Here is a 15,636-nt window from a genome sequence, read left to right as displayed (position 1 = left end):
CTCTCTAATGGCGAGAGTGAGAGAGTGGCTAGCAAGGCACAGATAACCCGCCGTAAATATATATTTGGTTTCATGAAAACTTAAATCACGAAAAATGGCATTTTCGTAATAGCATAATAAAATAATCCCTTTTTTGAGTTTTTATTAGCTTTTAATAGCATAATTTAATATTATTTATTATAAGGATTAAAAATCATCTCAATGTAAACAACCTTAACTCTGTATACTTTTTGGTTCAATATAAATAAATACTTAAAATAAAATTTTTTATTTCATTGCCATTTTTACTTGGGTTAAACAGTGTTCAGCCTGCTTTAATAAATCGTCATCCTTTTCTTTTGCCGCCATTTTCAAAGCCCGCGAGCAAGAGTCCTTTGCTTGAGTCTGTAAGCCTTCCCGTAAATAAACCATTCCCAAATTTGCCAGTACAATACCTTCTTGTGTTGTATCCTTAATTTTTTTCATCAAGTCGACTGCGCGCAATAGAAACTGTTTAGCTTCAATAATATTTTCCATCTATTAATAAATAAAACTAAATAAGTTTCACAATAAACCTTTAAAAAGTATAAATCTTGTCTATCAACCTTTAAACAGTTAACTGTGTGGACCTCTTTAGCGAAATACTCGTATACTCATCAAACACTCGAGTATGTGCGAAATCGTAGCAGATTGTAATTAAACGACTTTGCAAAATGATAAAAATATTTTCTAAAATACATTATTATATATATCCGACAGGGGCGGGTGGACGGATCATGGCGTATATATTCGTCACACACACTTAACTGGTTAATAAGTTTTTTTCTAATTAGCAAAACAAATTTTCAAATAATAACAACTTATTCGTTTCGAAAGAACCGACTTTAGACGTACTGGCAACATATATCGCCAGTGTATCCATCAGCTTTTAAAACAAAACATTTTTCAGTGCCTGGGCCATTATCAAATTTGCATTTAACGTACTTTAATTGCAATTCTTAGAAAAGGCTTGTTATACTAATGTCTTGGATAATTTGATATATCAAAGAATATATTGCCTGATTTTTTCAGTTTAGTATCTCAGCTTTTTTTTTACTATTTTAGTGATGTAATTCTATAAGGTAGTAATATCCCCATTATTGATAATCCTAGCTTCAGCAATATATGCAATTGCAATTATATTTCACAATAGTGGCTTTCGGACTTATCAGCAGCAAAGATCCACCATTTCGGTGTGTATTCAAGTCTGCTAATTATATAAACCTTGTACTTATCGTCGAAGAAAAGCTACTCTAAAACTCACGACATCTTGTAGACTACGTAAAATATATGCATTAAGAAAATGATGTACATAGGCCTTCGACTGCGTTTGTGAGCATTAAAAACTGACTCGAAGAGAAATTAAGCGATTAAATCTTACTCACGTTTACACAGACCACGCTTAGGCTGTTTAAAATAGAAACACATTCATCGTTAAAAGCCCCATGAATTTTGATTCGACAATCTAGAGCATCTTCGAAGTTTTTTTTAGCTTCCTTATATTTGCCTTGCTTCATAAGTAATTCGCCAAACCTACAAACAAATAAAACGTGAGAGTTTCTCAATATAGCTTTCCATGTAAAGTGTGCGTAACTTATTTCGCGTGTAAAACCCAAATATACATATCTATACTATAATAAATTGTTTCTTGAGCAATACAAGATTTTCAAGACGATATATATTTTACTCCTTATTCACGTTGGCCACGTAAAATTTGGCACAAGTGTTCTTAATCGATCAACTCAAACCAAATTTGAAGAAATTACATTAATCAGTGAAAATTTCTAACTTTTGAAGCGGACATTAAATGTAAACCGATTTTTGCCAATATAAAGGTAGATTTTTATATATTAAATGGAAGAATTGAAGAAAATTCGTTCCAAGATAGATATATGTTTCTTATTTGTTACAAACGTACTTCAAATCGCGTCTGTTACTTTTTCACAGCAATCTACGAGTAAATCCTAACAATACGCCTATCCTATATATGTCCATCCTAATATATTTCCTTTAACTTTCAAGTTAAACGATATCAAAATCTATTCTTAAAGCAGCTGCTTCAGCGTAACAAGCAATTTGAGGCTTCTAATAAAGTTGTCTTATAGATTGAAAATAATTAGGTTTTACTTATTGCTTTTTCTGCCACCTATGCAGTTTAACTCAAGAGTTTACAATACCAATTCTTTGTTAGGCCCCAAAGTTCCTGGGCTTCGGCGTCATCGGGAACTTTCCGCAGATACTCCTCGAGTTTCTCCAGAACCCAAATAAATCCGAGCGTGGCTTTTTCAAAATATCCTTGCGTTAGTGCCATGTGTGCTATCTTGGAGCTGATGTGTAAAATCTACACTCAGCAAATAATTGCAGCAGAAAAAAAATTTGAACTATATTAAGCAAACTGTAAAGATAGTTTCATGTTTCCATACTGACACCCAAATACCTTTAAACTATCTTCAACGTAACCAGCTGCAAGCAATCTTCTAATGACTTCGGCAAATAACTTTTCAGCTTTTTTAAACTGCTCCCTTTCCATTGCTAAATTCGCCATAACATCATAAACATATGTTATACCATCCTTGCTCTGGAGATCTTGAGCCATTCTTAACGCAAGATGGAGCATTTGTTCCGCTTTATCATATTGTTCACGCTGTATACACAATATGGATCTCTTGATTGTCGTAATTAATTTGTCCTCTGGAGTCTCTTCATCTTCTGACGTAAGTCCAAGCCATCCCAAAATAGAGGAAAATATTAATACATTGCATCTTGGATCTGTTTTCTTTTGATTAAAAAGTCGCACATTATTATATACGCTACGTTGCCATTGAAATTCCTTTTGCGTAATACTTTTATGTAAAATCGAACAACATACAAGTCTAACAAACTTTTTTGGAAAATATTTTAAATATGAAATCATTGCTGTAAATAAAATAAAAAAAAAACATTTCATAATAACAGCTGATATCTTCATAGTAGCATGTGTCGCATTAAAATATACGCTCTGGTATATACGATATTGAACATTTTTAGGTTTAGAAGGAAAAGGAAGAAGAAAATAACGGTTAATTTCGTATTATATTTGTTCAAAATGGTGAATTGTATCTACTGCTCTTCAATTTACAATTGCAATTACAGAAAATGCAAACATGGAATTAGTGTACATTGCACCCCCGCAACCATTGCTTCTTTAAAATTTAATCTTAGTGTTTTCCGAAAAGTATTTAAGGTAACATGTAAACATTTCGTATATTGGTTATGTTGTTAAAGGGACAATAGTTAATGATGCATTGATTTGAAGAATTGGCCGGGGAAACATCAATATAAAATAATAACGCGCCTAGCATAATATTTCAGTGGTGATGCAAGAATAACAATGACATCTAAATTTTAATTTTTTTCCAAGTTTTTTTGTATTATTTGTTTGTGTATATTCGAAACCATATGATATGACAATTCCCATTAAGTTTCATAAAATGCCGGCAAATCCCGAAAAACGGAATAACGCATTGTCGTGTGAGCTTCATAAGACCCAAAAAAAATAAGACTAATTACGTTCCAGAGGTGAGAGAGAAATTAACATTTCATGTGGTTCTAATGTTTAGAAAGTGGTAGACTAAAAAAAATAAAGGAGAAAATAAAGACAATTTATTTTAAATCATTTATTTAATTTATGTTTTTTATTTTTTCTCGTCAAAAAATATGCCAGCGAGACGTCTCATTTTCCTTACCTCTTGGCTTGTGTTTTGCCTGAAACGCATTTCGCATAAACTGCGTGGTAGAACATATGATTTCAAAGAGCCACTTCTCATCTGTGCTCAGCAAATATCTTGTAATATTTTGTTTTAAATATTTGTCACGCATTGAGTGTATAGCAAAGCAGCAAAAAATTATCACAACAAATGTCTTCTATAGTTTATTTACAAAGGTGAATACGGTACTAATAAAAAATTTAAAAAGTTATTTGTTATTGTTGTTTTTTTATAAAAAAATATTTTCTTACGCTTACATTACCAAAAATTATTTTTATGAACATACAGTAGATGTCAATATTTTCAAAAATCAGTGTACAGGTCTGTCAAAATGAGCAAAATCAACCAATGTGTGTGTAAAAATAACCAAAATCATAAGGCACATATTTTTCAATAAAAGTAAACAAAAGCTCAGAAAAATTCGCTCCCAAAATTTTAGTTTTGTTTTTTATTAAAAAAAAAACACGTGTTGCATAATTCTCTGTTTAAATAAAATTTCTTCATTGTACACAAGAATCAAATAAAACGAAAATTTGAAAATTTAACAAATATCAATTTTTGTATTTATTTTACTTGAATATTTTTAAATTTTTTCTGTTATTATTCTTGTTTTTAATAAATTCAAATAGGTAACGCCCAACTTGTATGTTTTGAACACCATATAATAATGAAAACGAAGGGCGTTTTTATGTTAGGCAACGAGCCTTCAAAAAGATTACGAGATGCTAGAACTGATCATTCAGGAAGTTCGGTCAAGAAAGTTCATAACGCTGGTCACAGTTCCAGCAAACGGAGGTCTTCTGCTATAGATAAAGATAATATAGCCCCAAAAAAACCACGCGTGGATGTGAGTGTTATTAATAATGAGGAAATTCAATTTGCTAAAAATGTTGCTGGCAAGGAAGGAACACCCGCATTTAATCACCTCTTAGATTTTCTAATCGAAGAAAAAAGACTACAAATTCTGGAAGAAAAAGGAATAAAGCCAGCAAGCATGTCAAGTATTTTGGATAAAGCGAACACTAACGCGTACAAAGCATTTAAGGATCTCTACGAGCTGTGGTTTGACGAAAAAGGAAATAAAACAAAGTACTTAAAAACGCTAGAAGAAAATGGGATAAATTTATCGAACATGTCCAGTATCCTAAGTGGATCAGGATCAAATGCTGCAAAAGCCTTTAAAGACTTACATAATCTCTGGTTTGATGAAAAAGGGAATAAAAAAAAATATTTGAAAACTCTAGAAAAAAATGGAATAAATTTACCTAACATGTCTGGTATCTTAAGTAAAGCAGGATCAAGTGCCGCAAATGCTTTTAAAAGTTTATATGAACTGTGGTTCGATAAAAAAGGAAATAAAACGAAATATTTGGAAACTCTCGGTAAAGAAGGAGTAAATCTACCTAATATGTCTAGTATTTTGAGCGGAGCGGGATCAAATGCTGCAAAAGCTTTTAAAGACTTGTATGACTTATGGTTTGATCAACAGGGAAATAAAACAAAATATTTAGAAGCTTTAGAAAAAGAGGGGATAAATCTAACTAATGTATCCGGTATTTTGAGCAGAGCAAAGACTAATGCTGCGAAAGCTTTTAAAGAATTGTATGGCACCTGGTTCGATGAGCGAGGAAATAAAACAAAATATTTAAAAACTTTGGAAAAGCAAGGGATAAATTTATATAATATATCTAGCATTTTAGGTGGAGCCGGATCAAATGCCACAAAGGCTTTTAAAGACTTGTACACCCTGTGGTTTGATGAGCAAGGGGATAGAACACAACGCTTAAAAAATTTGGAAGAAAAAGGAATAAATTTACATAATGTATCTAGTATCTTGCACAGAGCAGGATCAAATGCTGCAAAAGCTTTCCAGGATTTATATGAATTGTGGTTCGATGAACAAGGGAATACAACGCAATATTTTAAAACTTTAGAAAAAGAAGGGATAAGTCTTGCCACCATTTCAGATATTCTACATGGGGTAGGGTCTAACGCTGCAAAAGCGTTCAAGGATTTGTATGATCTGTTGTTTGACGAAGAAGCAAATAGAACCCAGTATTTGAAAACCTTAGAAAAAGAAGGGATAAATCTTGTTAATATATCTAGTATTTTAAGTGGAGCTGGGTCTAAAGATGCAAAAGCCTTTGAAGACCTATATAACCTATGGTTTGATAAAGAAGGAAAGAAAACACAATATTTAAGAACTATAGAGGAAGAAGGAATAAACGTATCGAATATGTCGAGTATTTTAAGTAAAGCTGGGTCTAATGCTCCTAAAGCTTTCGAAAACTTGTATAGCATTTGGTTTGATGAAGAAGGAAAGAAAACACATTACTTAAAAGCTTTAGAAAAGGAAGGAATAAACCTATCCAATATGTCCAGTCTTTTACATGGTGTGGGGCTTAACGCTCCTAAGGCCTTCAAAGAGATGTGTGATCTTTGGTTTGATAAAGAAGGGAAGAAAACGCATTGCTTAAAGACTCTAGAAAAGGAAGGACTAAATCTGACAAATATGTCCAGTATTTTAAGTGGAGCGGGTATTAATGCTCCTAAGGCTTTTAAAGATTTATATAACGCTTTTTTTGACGTACAAGGAAAGACGAAGCTGCATTTAAAGCATTTTATTGCAGAAAACGATGGGCAGGAGAGTTTCACAATGCATAACCTATCTGGTATTTTAAGTGGGGCGGGAGCTAAAGCCGTTGATGCTTTTGAAGAATTCCATAGTGTTTGCTTTAATAATGACGGAGAGAGAACAAAACTTTTAGATGATTTTTATAGAATCGGCTTTAAGCCAAGCAATTTATCCTCCATATTATGTAGAGGTGGAAATCGTGCTTCTTCTATTTTAAAAAAGCTCCATAATGTTTGTTTTAATAGCGAAGGGAAAAAAACAGAACTTTTAGACGATTTCTACGATATAGGTTTTAAGCCAAGCGATTTATGCAGTTTATTGAGCGGAACAGCAGATGATTTAGAAAAATTACATGATTTTTGTTTCACAAGAAAAACAATAAAATATCTTAATCATTTTTTGGATGATAAAGAAGGTTTTACGCTAAGTAATTTGTGCAATATATTACACGGGGCAGAAGGAAATGCTTGTTCTGCTTTAAAAGATTTTCATAATGTTTGTTTTGATAATGAAGGAAAAAGAAGAGAATTTTTAGATGACTTCTATAATGCAAATTTTAATTCAAGTGATTTATCGGGTATATTATCCATGGCAGGAAATAATGCCTCTTCGATTTTAAAAAATTTTCATCAATCTTGTTTTAAAAAGAATTATTTATATGACTTCTTGAGTGAGGAGAAAGTTTTCAAGCCGAAATATTTATCTAAAATATTATACGGAGCAGGTAATAATGTTTGTCAGATTTTTGAAAAATTACATCATTTTTGTTTTGATAAAGCAGGAAACAAAACAAGTCATTTAAGGACTCTTATTAAAAACAATCCATCGAATAAAATAATTCATATATTATATGAAAAAGTTCGAAAATCTCCGTCTACTTTTATAGACGATACGTCATTTCAATAACATTTTATTAGTGAGTTGGGCGAGAAAAAGTAAGAAAATGTAAATGACTTCATAATGGATCATACGATTCCAAAAAAAAAAGAGACTTTTATGCCCATATAAAAATTAAATTGTATGTATGTCGTTATTTATACTTTATGATAAAAAATTATTAAAATGATCATTTTAGAAAGCAAAACAATTCAACTGGCACACATTATTTCTATACATTCTACAGCTGTTTTCCTCTCAATTACAATTTTAATTGTACGCCAACCTACCGAAAAAGAGTTAGTCATCCAGCGATCATTTATCGCAGAATTCTATCTATTTCAACTTTACCCAAATGCTCAGATTTCAAAAACTATTTCATGCATCGGCATCATCATGCGGAAATATGCGGCAAAGAGGTTCACAGTTTAATCTGTGCTTTATAATAGAGCAGATGAAGTAATCGTAAACAAAGGCATTTTTCATGAATTTTTTGAAAAGTTTGTTTTTCCAATTTTTTTGTAATGTTTAACTGCTTCGTTAAACCATGAAGAGCAATTGTTTTGAGGGGACGGTTGTCTAATGGGAACGGATACGGAAATAGCTACGCTTAATATACTATAAAATGTATAAATTAAGATTTTCATATCTTCAGTCAAGTATACTGTGTGAAATATGTGAGAGATGACGCATTGCCGTACTAATAGCAAGTAACAGAAATATCGCGGTCCGCGGCTCGTTATTAAACGCTCTGCACCACATCGCTTGAACCACCGTCTTACGTCATGGCTTTCCAAAATAAGGCAAGTGGTCGAAAAAGCGGACCGATCTGAACCATCTCCAACGGCATTCATCTTGGACCAAAACATGTTAATGTACCATCATCTCAAAAATTATGCCTTGTAGGGCGAAAACAAAAAGCGCAGACAGACAGACGAACAGAAAAGGTTAAAGAAAGCGATTGTCACGATCACACATACATTGTATGACAAAAGTTGGGGCTCTCTCTTCTATTTAATTGTCCTAGGCTATGGGTACATGCATATAAACTCAATATTTCTTTGTATCACAAGCGGTGTAGGGTATAACGAACGAAACAATGAATTTATTTTATATTATCTTTCCTTATTAAATATAAAAGATATATATTCAAAGAAATTATTTAACTCTCATCTTTTCATCATTGTTGTTAAAGAGTATTTTTGTTCATTTTTTTTAATTTTGTGAGTACTGAAAATTAAAATTTTATTCATTTTGAAAATTAATATTAAATATAGAAAATCTATAAATATGCACAGTCAGAAATTTAGAATATTAAAAAAAATAAAAAGTTGTTTCATTACAAAAATAATAACTGCATGTCATCACGTAACATGTATTCCATTCTAGTGCAGCTAACGTTGCCTTGGCAGGTTTCATGGCATAAAGCTAAAAAATCGTTTTACATAATTTTTTCTCTTATCAATTTATATAGAATTGAAATTTTAATTTTCTATTTGCCGAAGCTTACTCATCTACATATAGTCTATATATAACTGACCTACTAAGTTTTGCAAGATGAAGAAAACTTCATTTGTATTATCGTTTTAGCACAAGTGTTCTTTAAGACTCGGAACGCACCCAAGCGGTCTACTCGTTAATTGCTTTTTAAATTCACACATGAGTGACCTTACAGACAAGATTTAAAGGATTTTTCCTTAGAGACAGTACTTCACATCTTTTTGTCTCCTCACATGCTCCAAATCAATCATCTCCTAGCAGTAACTATAGTAAACAGAAAAATTATGTTCGTGTTATGTAAGATTTATTGTCGTCATATAGTTAAGCTTTTAATTGGTATCGTTTGGACCGACTACTATTATTATCAAACTCAGGGAGAAATTTAAGAAGGCCCTGATAAATAACTATGTCTTCGACGACCAAGTCCCAGGAAAATAGAATAATGTAATGCATAAAATCAAATTTTCTTAAGCTTTGTCCTATTTTATCTCTCGAGGCGACCATTCGCCGACTATTTTCAAATATGAATTAACGCACATCGTATAGAGCGGGCTTTTTATACGTTATAGATGGGGAATAAGTACATATAGCTATAATTTTGTAGTAGAAGACTTTTCAATACAAAATAATTACTTATACAAATTGATATTTTTGATGAAATTCTTCGTAATTTCTCTAATTTATGAATTTAATTTATTTCAGGAAAGATGACGCTGTTGTTGTTTAAATGTCACACTACCCTAAAATGGAAATTGAATGTATATTGCTTACATATAAGTTTCGCATAAGTTTTATACGTACTGTAATGTAATGCTTTATTGCGGGATTTTCTGATGAAACATGAATTATCTAATACTACACATATAACATTTCTTATCATGTTTTTTATTAACTTTAACATATAATGAACGATAGGCAATTTAAGCGCACGCAATACCCAAAGCGACACCACCGACAAAGGCAGTCAAAAATATGTGCAAATCATTAATTTTGGGACCTTCTTCGTCGCCAATGAGATTGCTATACCATCTTTTAACTTTATCGGATTTATGCTTCACAATATCTTCAGCACGATCCAATTGACGATCAACGTAACGTTCGGCCTGAAAAATTGCGTATAAAAATTGTTTTAGAGGTGAACTCAAAACTCACTTAATTTTTGTATTTTATATATATAGAAAAAGAAAATCATCAAATTTCCCATTAGTTTTTAAACTTAAAATGCCTGACAATCAAAAAATCTGGGACTCTCTAAGTCGCAAAAACATGAAAGCTATAATGAAATCTGGAATTTTTAATAATAATTGAAGAAATAACAGTAACTCATACATACTCATCTTCATGTTCATTTAATTAGAGAAGTGAAGCCGATTGGAAAATTGTGGAATCCTTTAGTTAATAATAATACAATCGAATCTAGTTTGGTCTGATCAATATTCAGTGTAAAACTTGTTTTGAACAGCCTGTGCTATAAGTAAGTCATATGCAGTGTCATGCACTAAAAGATATAAGAAAATTCCAAGTCTCAAGTAGGTGACTTGTAGCCCAAGTTTAATCTATTGCCGTTATGCACTTGGTGTTAGTTCACGCTCAGGCTTCAGGCAGATAGTTCACTTACTGTATGCTTAAATTGTTCTTTCTCTTACTGCTTTCTACTACCACTTCTCGAAGAAGACTCAGTCGGAAAAGTTTCGTTATACTACAATTTACCAAATAACAATACAAACAAGACGGAGGCTATTTATTTCAAAAGAAGCGCAGCTCCTGAGGATTAATCAACTGCACTTCAAAATCAACACATAAGTAAAGTTATTCCATAAGGACCAAGTGTCTCTCCTCCTACCTGAATGCGGTTAATAAAAAGTAAAGGTTGACTGTTTCGAATTTAATGCTAATACTGTTGTAAGAATTTTTCCGCCTAAAACAACGACACTCATTGTCAAATTCGCTTATGCTACGGTCACACGTTGCTCCCTGTGTCTTAAAGGAGAAAATTTTTACAAGGTTTATTATAAGTACATCTATTGTTACAGACTTCAAAGTTTGGCATTAAGGCGAAAAAGTATACAAAACAAAACAACAAGCAACAATTAACATTCAATTAATAGGAATCAACTTACGGCCAATTTCGTCACTTCTAATAGAGAAGAAAAAAATAAATAAACGGAACAACGATGCTATTCGAAACGCTTGCCTGTTTCCACAAACTAAAGCCATTTTTAAGAAGCCGATTATTCTCTATAATAATAAGACGTTGAGAAAATTTAAATTCGGAACGGAATTAATGTTTAATGCTGTGTTTATTTGCAATTTGAAAATGTGATAAGATTTTTTTAAATACTTTTATTAAATATGCCAGTTTTTGAGAAAAAAAAAATTAGATTTCAAAATATAAACTTTCTCAACGCATCTTTAATTATATTTCATTTAATATTGTATAAAAAAATAATATTTCAATGTCGGTAATGGTCAACTAACTACATCCAACGCCCAACAAGACGCCGCCAAGAAAAGTTACCAATAAGATTCTGCTTGTTTTCCTTATTTTTTCTATTTCCTAAAGAAAAAATTGTTTATTACAGTAACGGAAAATCAAATAGTTTCATATGTGTGCTAAAAACTATTAACAATTATTTCTAAAATTAACAATTTTTTTTGGCTAAAAGATCTGTAAACAATTTTAGTAGACCTTTCTCTCATTATGAAACGGGAAATATTGAGACTCGATACTCGGAATCAATTGATGCGTGCCAAGACTAGTAATTACAAAATCTGAACTGGGATGTCCAACAGAAAGCACACAATTATTATTTTATTATATTGCTTATCAAAGTTTCTAAGTATAGTCAGCAGAAGTTTTAAACCAAAATCGTTCCGTGATCTTGCTTGCGATATTCGAGAATTGTCAGACAACATAGAAGCGTTTATTGCGCTTTAAAAAACTTTGAGACAAGATGTCGCACTCCTTTTTATAAGATAAAAAAAAGCCTTTATTGGAAAAAAAATCAACAAAAGTACTCATTGAATTCTTAGTTTAAATTAGCGGAATTGTCATACCCTCGAAAACTTCTAACTTTTTGAATACTCGAAATATCAAATTTTGCTTATACGTACCGCAGCACTTAGAGAGTCCCTTATGCTTATAGTCGTGCGAGCCTTAGCTATTTTATGTAATAAAAATACATGCATTAATAAGACGTACCTTGTCCATCCATGTTTGATCTCGAGCAGTAATGGCTCGTTCGACATTACCTGAAACTTTATCAATTTTTTTCGTCACTTTAGACCAATCAATTTTCACATAGCCTTCTTGATGAGCTATTTCCAAGAGTATTATACCACCACCAATAGCAAAAGCTGCGAATTTCCCGACTTTCATTGTTGTGTATCCAGTAACCCTGCAAATTTTTTTAAATTTATATAAACTGCGACATACATATATATATATATATATATATATATATGTATATACAATTATACAATAAACTGAATAAAAGGGCTATAAATTCGCTTCTAGACAAATTTTTTGCAGTAAAAATTTTCCATAGCTTTCGATTGAGAGTGATCACTCCAATAAGAATTATTTTAAGTTCCAATATGTATTAAACACCATATTTCTGATTGATATCTATTACAATATACAAGATGGATATCCCCAAAAGCATGACAGATTCGATGAATTTTATGTGCACATCATTTCACTCTCTCCTTCCATTGCTACGCTATAAAGGAGTCTGGAGACATAAGACAAGCTTACATGTCCAAGCCTCTTACTAATCAAGAATATATTTGCGTTAGATCATCGATATGAAATGAAAGGTCAATATCTCTTACAACAACAAACTATGTCAAATTGCTTTCACTACATTGACTACAATTCTTAGTTTATTCATATGTTGATGTGTATTAAAAAACAATATTTTTTTATTAACATCAGAGAAGGTGAACGATATATTCCCAACAAATATTTTTATGCGTGAAAAACAATGCACGAATCCAACACTAGGAGGAGTGAGGAAAAGACGCTAAAGCATATAAACTAATATGGAAAATTAGACTTGAAAATAGATTCAGTCCGCTCTTAGCACTTATTTCATCCGGCTTATCATTTCCATCTGATCGCATCATAAAAACAAATTAATTTTTATTTATTTTGTCAACACATCGCTCATACGCTAAGTTATCCCAAATTATGCTGTAATACTTATTTTAAGAATTATGCAGTAATATTCCCGTTTCACTTGCTTTAATGTTTTTAGCATTTGAAGGCTAAAGACAAATTTGGTTTTCTTGAAATATTGTTATTTAAATAATTAAATATTTGCGAAATTTTCATTGCCGATTAGTACAAAAAGACAAAAAAGGCAAAATCGATTGTGTCAGACAACTCAACATTTTGTATTATTTGACATCCATGGATATCACGACGCCTGGATCAATAAATAATATTATATTTCTTGTGACGGATCGGTGAGTGAATAAGATATAAGCTTACCAGCCGGTTGAAGTTCCAATTGCTATTTGGGAGTAAGCAGATCTCGAGCTGATATTGCCTAACAGACCTCCCAAAAATTTAGAAGCTTTATCTGCCATCTTAGATGTATCTATTTCCTTTCCTTATTTTAGAGAAAAATAATGGCCTGAACTGGATTACGACCGTCCCTTTTATTTTAAATTTTTTAAACTAAAACTCTTTTGACAGTCCCGACGTCGTAATATTTTTCTTCACCCAATTTTTAGTGAATATTAATACTATCAAATAGGGATGGGAAGTTATCGATAAGATAAATAACGAGTAAACAAATTTCTTTCCCATAGTTGCTTCAGTATGAAAAGTGATTGCTGATTAACTAAAAATAATAATGAATCGAGTCATTTTGTTTTTCTTTTAGAGCTAATCTAAACTTAGTAACTTTTCGAATTTTATATTATTATTATTATTATTATTTTAATTTTAGACTAATGAATTGAATTCTTAGACTAAAAAAAGAGACATTGAGCACTAGCAACACAGGCTATCGGCTCTCGAATTTTATAATAATAATAATACGTAAGAAAATTACAGGTACCTTGCGCCGAGTCTATTCCATCAATTATTTAGAGTAACATAAAAAATTTTAAAATGAATATATAAATTTTACGAAATTTTCGATATCTCTTTTTACCCACATTTTTGAAGTCTCTTTTTTCTGCCTACATGAAGAGACTAAGCCAAAGTTGTCGCTTACTTCATATATTGGTTTATATGAACCTTTCTCATTTTAAAAGAGGATATTAATGTCAAACTATTTACACTGGTTTAAAAACGCAAGGTCAGCAACAACCGATAATCGAGAAGTTGGGGATATTAGGTGACATTTTAAAGACACAACACATAAGACAGGGTATTCATTATTTTACATGAAAATTTAGCCATGACAAAATGGTTTTTCAAGTGGATTGAACGATTGCTCACAGTAGACCAAAAACATTAATCTATGATTTGTAGTGCCGAATGAAACTATTTATCAGTAAATAGAAACGATTTTTTCAGGTGGTATGGTGAACAGTCTGTTCATTGACTTAAAGAGTGAAAATGTCAAAAAGAAATGGCTTCAAGTCAGGAAGAGAAAGTGGTCTTTCATCACACTTATACACCAAATCCCAAGACTATGGCAAAATTACGTGAATTGAAGTACGCGTCGCTACTAATTGTCTGCAAATTTTAGGTGGATGATCAAAAGAAATAAATTTGGATCAAATGACCAGCTCACGGCGAGCACTGAAGCGCACTTTCGGGGTTTTTTCAAGACCATCAAGATCATCAAAGTCTCAAAAAAGCACTAGAATGATTGCATGAGTTAAAAAGTATATTATGCTGATGAATAAAACTGAATTTTATGAAAAAAATTGACATTTAAATTTGCGTTGTTCAGTCCAAGGAGTTATTGATCACGTCCTCACATGTTTTTAACATAGTTTGGTATCCGGTTTTATTGGTTGTGCATGGTTGTTTAAAGTCCTCGCTTTTATGGACTTCTACTTGAGCGAACAAACAAACTTATGAAAGAACTTCAATACGATGTCAAGATTTAATTAAGTATCGAAGTATTTTTAATTATTTTAAGTACAATAAAGAAAGGACAAAATGATTTCGTTTTCGAGAATTTACAATCTACTACTTGTTGAAGATTTCCGCTAGACTTTCGCGACGTTCCTTTTCTTCATGCCTGACCGTTTTCCCGCAATTCATTAACTTATTTGCCATTTGCAAATTCCTAACCTAAAATAAAATTTTCTCTTAACTGTAAGGATATATTTTATTGATACATACATAAATACATTCTAATAAAAACATTAATCAATTTCTATTCGGTTTTTATTGATACATACATAAATATATTCTAATAAAACCATTAATCAAGTTCTATTCGGTTTTCGAAATGTAACTGTCCAGTGTGCATTTTAGATTCTTTCATTTTTTCGTAAGATTTCATTAAATCATCCATTGTTATGGCAGCAATCATTAACTCGCAATTATTGTCTTTCTGCGAATCTTCACTACCCGCCCCGGAACGATTTTTATCGGTGACCCGCATGAATTTTCGCATGCGAAAAACAGATGCGTTGCGACACATTTCTCTTAAATCGGATCCCGAGAAACCATTTGTCACTTTAGAGAGACGTTCATAGTCAACATTAGAATTTACATTTTCCAATTCTAAAATTAACTTTAATATCTGAGAACGTTGCTCAGTATTGGGAAGTCCAATATGAAATTGAGCAGGCATCCGCCTAATTATAGCTTTATCTAAATCTTGAGGCCGATTTGTAGCCCCCATTACTATAACTGTTATATTATTATTTGTGCTAAGACCATCC

General features: G+C 31.8%; 4 protein-coding genes across 5 annotated transcripts in view; 1 reads left to right on the top strand and 3 right to left on the bottom strand.

The window, feature by feature from the left end:
• Positions 1-248: 248 nt before the first annotated feature.
• Positions 249-2,947, bottom strand: LOC119633439 (tetratricopeptide repeat protein 19 homolog, mitochondrial). Its single transcript, XM_038026994.1, has 4 exons — positions 2,456-2,947; positions 2,196-2,359; positions 1,404-1,551; positions 249-516 (listed from the first exon to the last, which is right to left on the bottom strand). The coding sequence occupies exons 1-4, from the start codon at positions 2,930-2,932 to the stop codon at positions 268-270; spliced, it is 1,038 nt and encodes a 345-aa protein (XP_037882922.1). The 5' UTR covers positions 2,933-2,947; the 3' UTR covers positions 249-267.
• Positions 2,948-3,822: 875 nt separating this feature from the next.
• Positions 3,823-7,415, top strand: LOC119633436. The gene is made up of 2 exons (XM_038026991.1): positions 3,823-3,940; positions 4,394-7,415. Exon 2 carries the CDS (start codon positions 4,432-4,434, stop codon positions 7,303-7,305), a length of 2,874 nt encoding a protein of 957 aa, XP_037882919.1. The 5' UTR covers positions 3,823-3,940; positions 4,394-4,431; the 3' UTR covers positions 7,306-7,415.
• Positions 7,416-9,316: 1,901 nt separating this feature from the next.
• Positions 9,317-13,537, bottom strand: LOC119633913 (FUN14 domain-containing protein 1). Of its 2 annotated transcripts, XR_005246910.1 has the most exons (4): positions 13,271-13,537; positions 11,978-12,173; positions 9,577-9,878; positions 9,475-9,515 (listed from the first exon to the last, which is right to left on the bottom strand). XR_005246910.1 is itself a non-coding variant. In XM_038027742.1 (3 exons), the coding sequence occupies exons 1-3, from the start codon at positions 13,366-13,368 to the stop codon at positions 9,696-9,698; spliced, it is 477 nt and encodes a 158-aa protein (XP_037883670.1). In that variant the 5' UTR covers positions 13,369-13,537; the 3' UTR covers positions 9,317-9,695. The 2 variants fall into 2 exon arrangements, 1 of the variants encoding a protein (XP_037883670.1); XM_038027742.1 differs by having other exon boundaries at positions 9,317-9,878.
• A 1,549-nt stretch (positions 13,538-15,086) lies between these two features.
• The window catches only part of LOC119633630 (ATPase family AAA domain-containing protein 1-B), a 1,169-nt gene continuing 619 nt past the window's right edge, over positions 15,087-15,636 (bottom strand). Inside the window, exon 2 of the mRNA XM_038027260.1 lies at positions 15,087-15,636. This exon is cut by the window's right edge and continues 378 nt beyond it. Within this exon, the coding sequence (XP_037883188.1) occupies positions 15,171-15,636 (466 nt within the window). The 3' untranslated portion in view covers positions 15,087-15,170.

This window comes from Glossina fuscipes, unplaced genomic scaffold (assembly GCF_014805625.2).
Source record: "Glossina fuscipes isolate IAEA_lab_2018 unplaced genomic scaffold, Yale_Gfus_2 2, whole genome shotgun sequence".
Taxonomy (NCBI): Eukaryota; Metazoa; Arthropoda; class Insecta; order Diptera; family Glossinidae; genus Glossina; species Glossina fuscipes.
This window is presented reverse-complemented; position numbering and strand designations above follow the sequence as displayed.

What these genes read in the sequence shown, in the direction of transcription:
- LOC119633439 (XM_038026994.1), bottom strand. Translation starts at nt 2,932, where the DNA reads ATGATTTCATATTTAAAATATTTTCCAAAAAAGTTTGTTAGACTTGTA. An exon ending in ACGTTGAAGATAGTTTAAAG is followed by an intron (nt 2,360 to 2,455) that starts GTATTTGGGTGT and finishes TGCTGAGTGTAG; the next exon opens with ATTTTACACATCAGCTCCAA. An exon ending in TGGGGCCTAACAAAGAATTG is followed by an intron (nt 1,552 to 2,195) that starts GTATTGTAAACT and finishes ATTTGTTTGTAG; the next exon opens with GTTTGGCGAATTACTTATGA.
- LOC119633436 (XM_038026991.1), top strand. Translation starts at nt 4,432, where the DNA reads ATGAAAACGAAGGGCGTTTTTATGTTAGGCAACGAGCCTTCAAAAAGA.
- LOC119633913 (XM_038027742.1), bottom strand. Translation starts at nt 13,368, where the DNA reads ATGGCAGATAAAGCTTCTAAATTTTTGGGAGGTCTGTTAGGCAATATC. An exon ending in ATTGGAACTTCAACCGGCTG is followed by an intron (nt 12,174 to 13,270) that starts GTAAGCTTATAT and finishes AAAAATTTGCAG; the next exon opens with GGTTACTGGATACACAACAA. An exon ending in ATCAAACATGGATGGACAAG is followed by an intron (nt 9,879 to 11,977) that starts GTACGTCTTATT and finishes GCAATTTTTCAG; the next exon opens with GCCGAACGTTACGTTGATCG.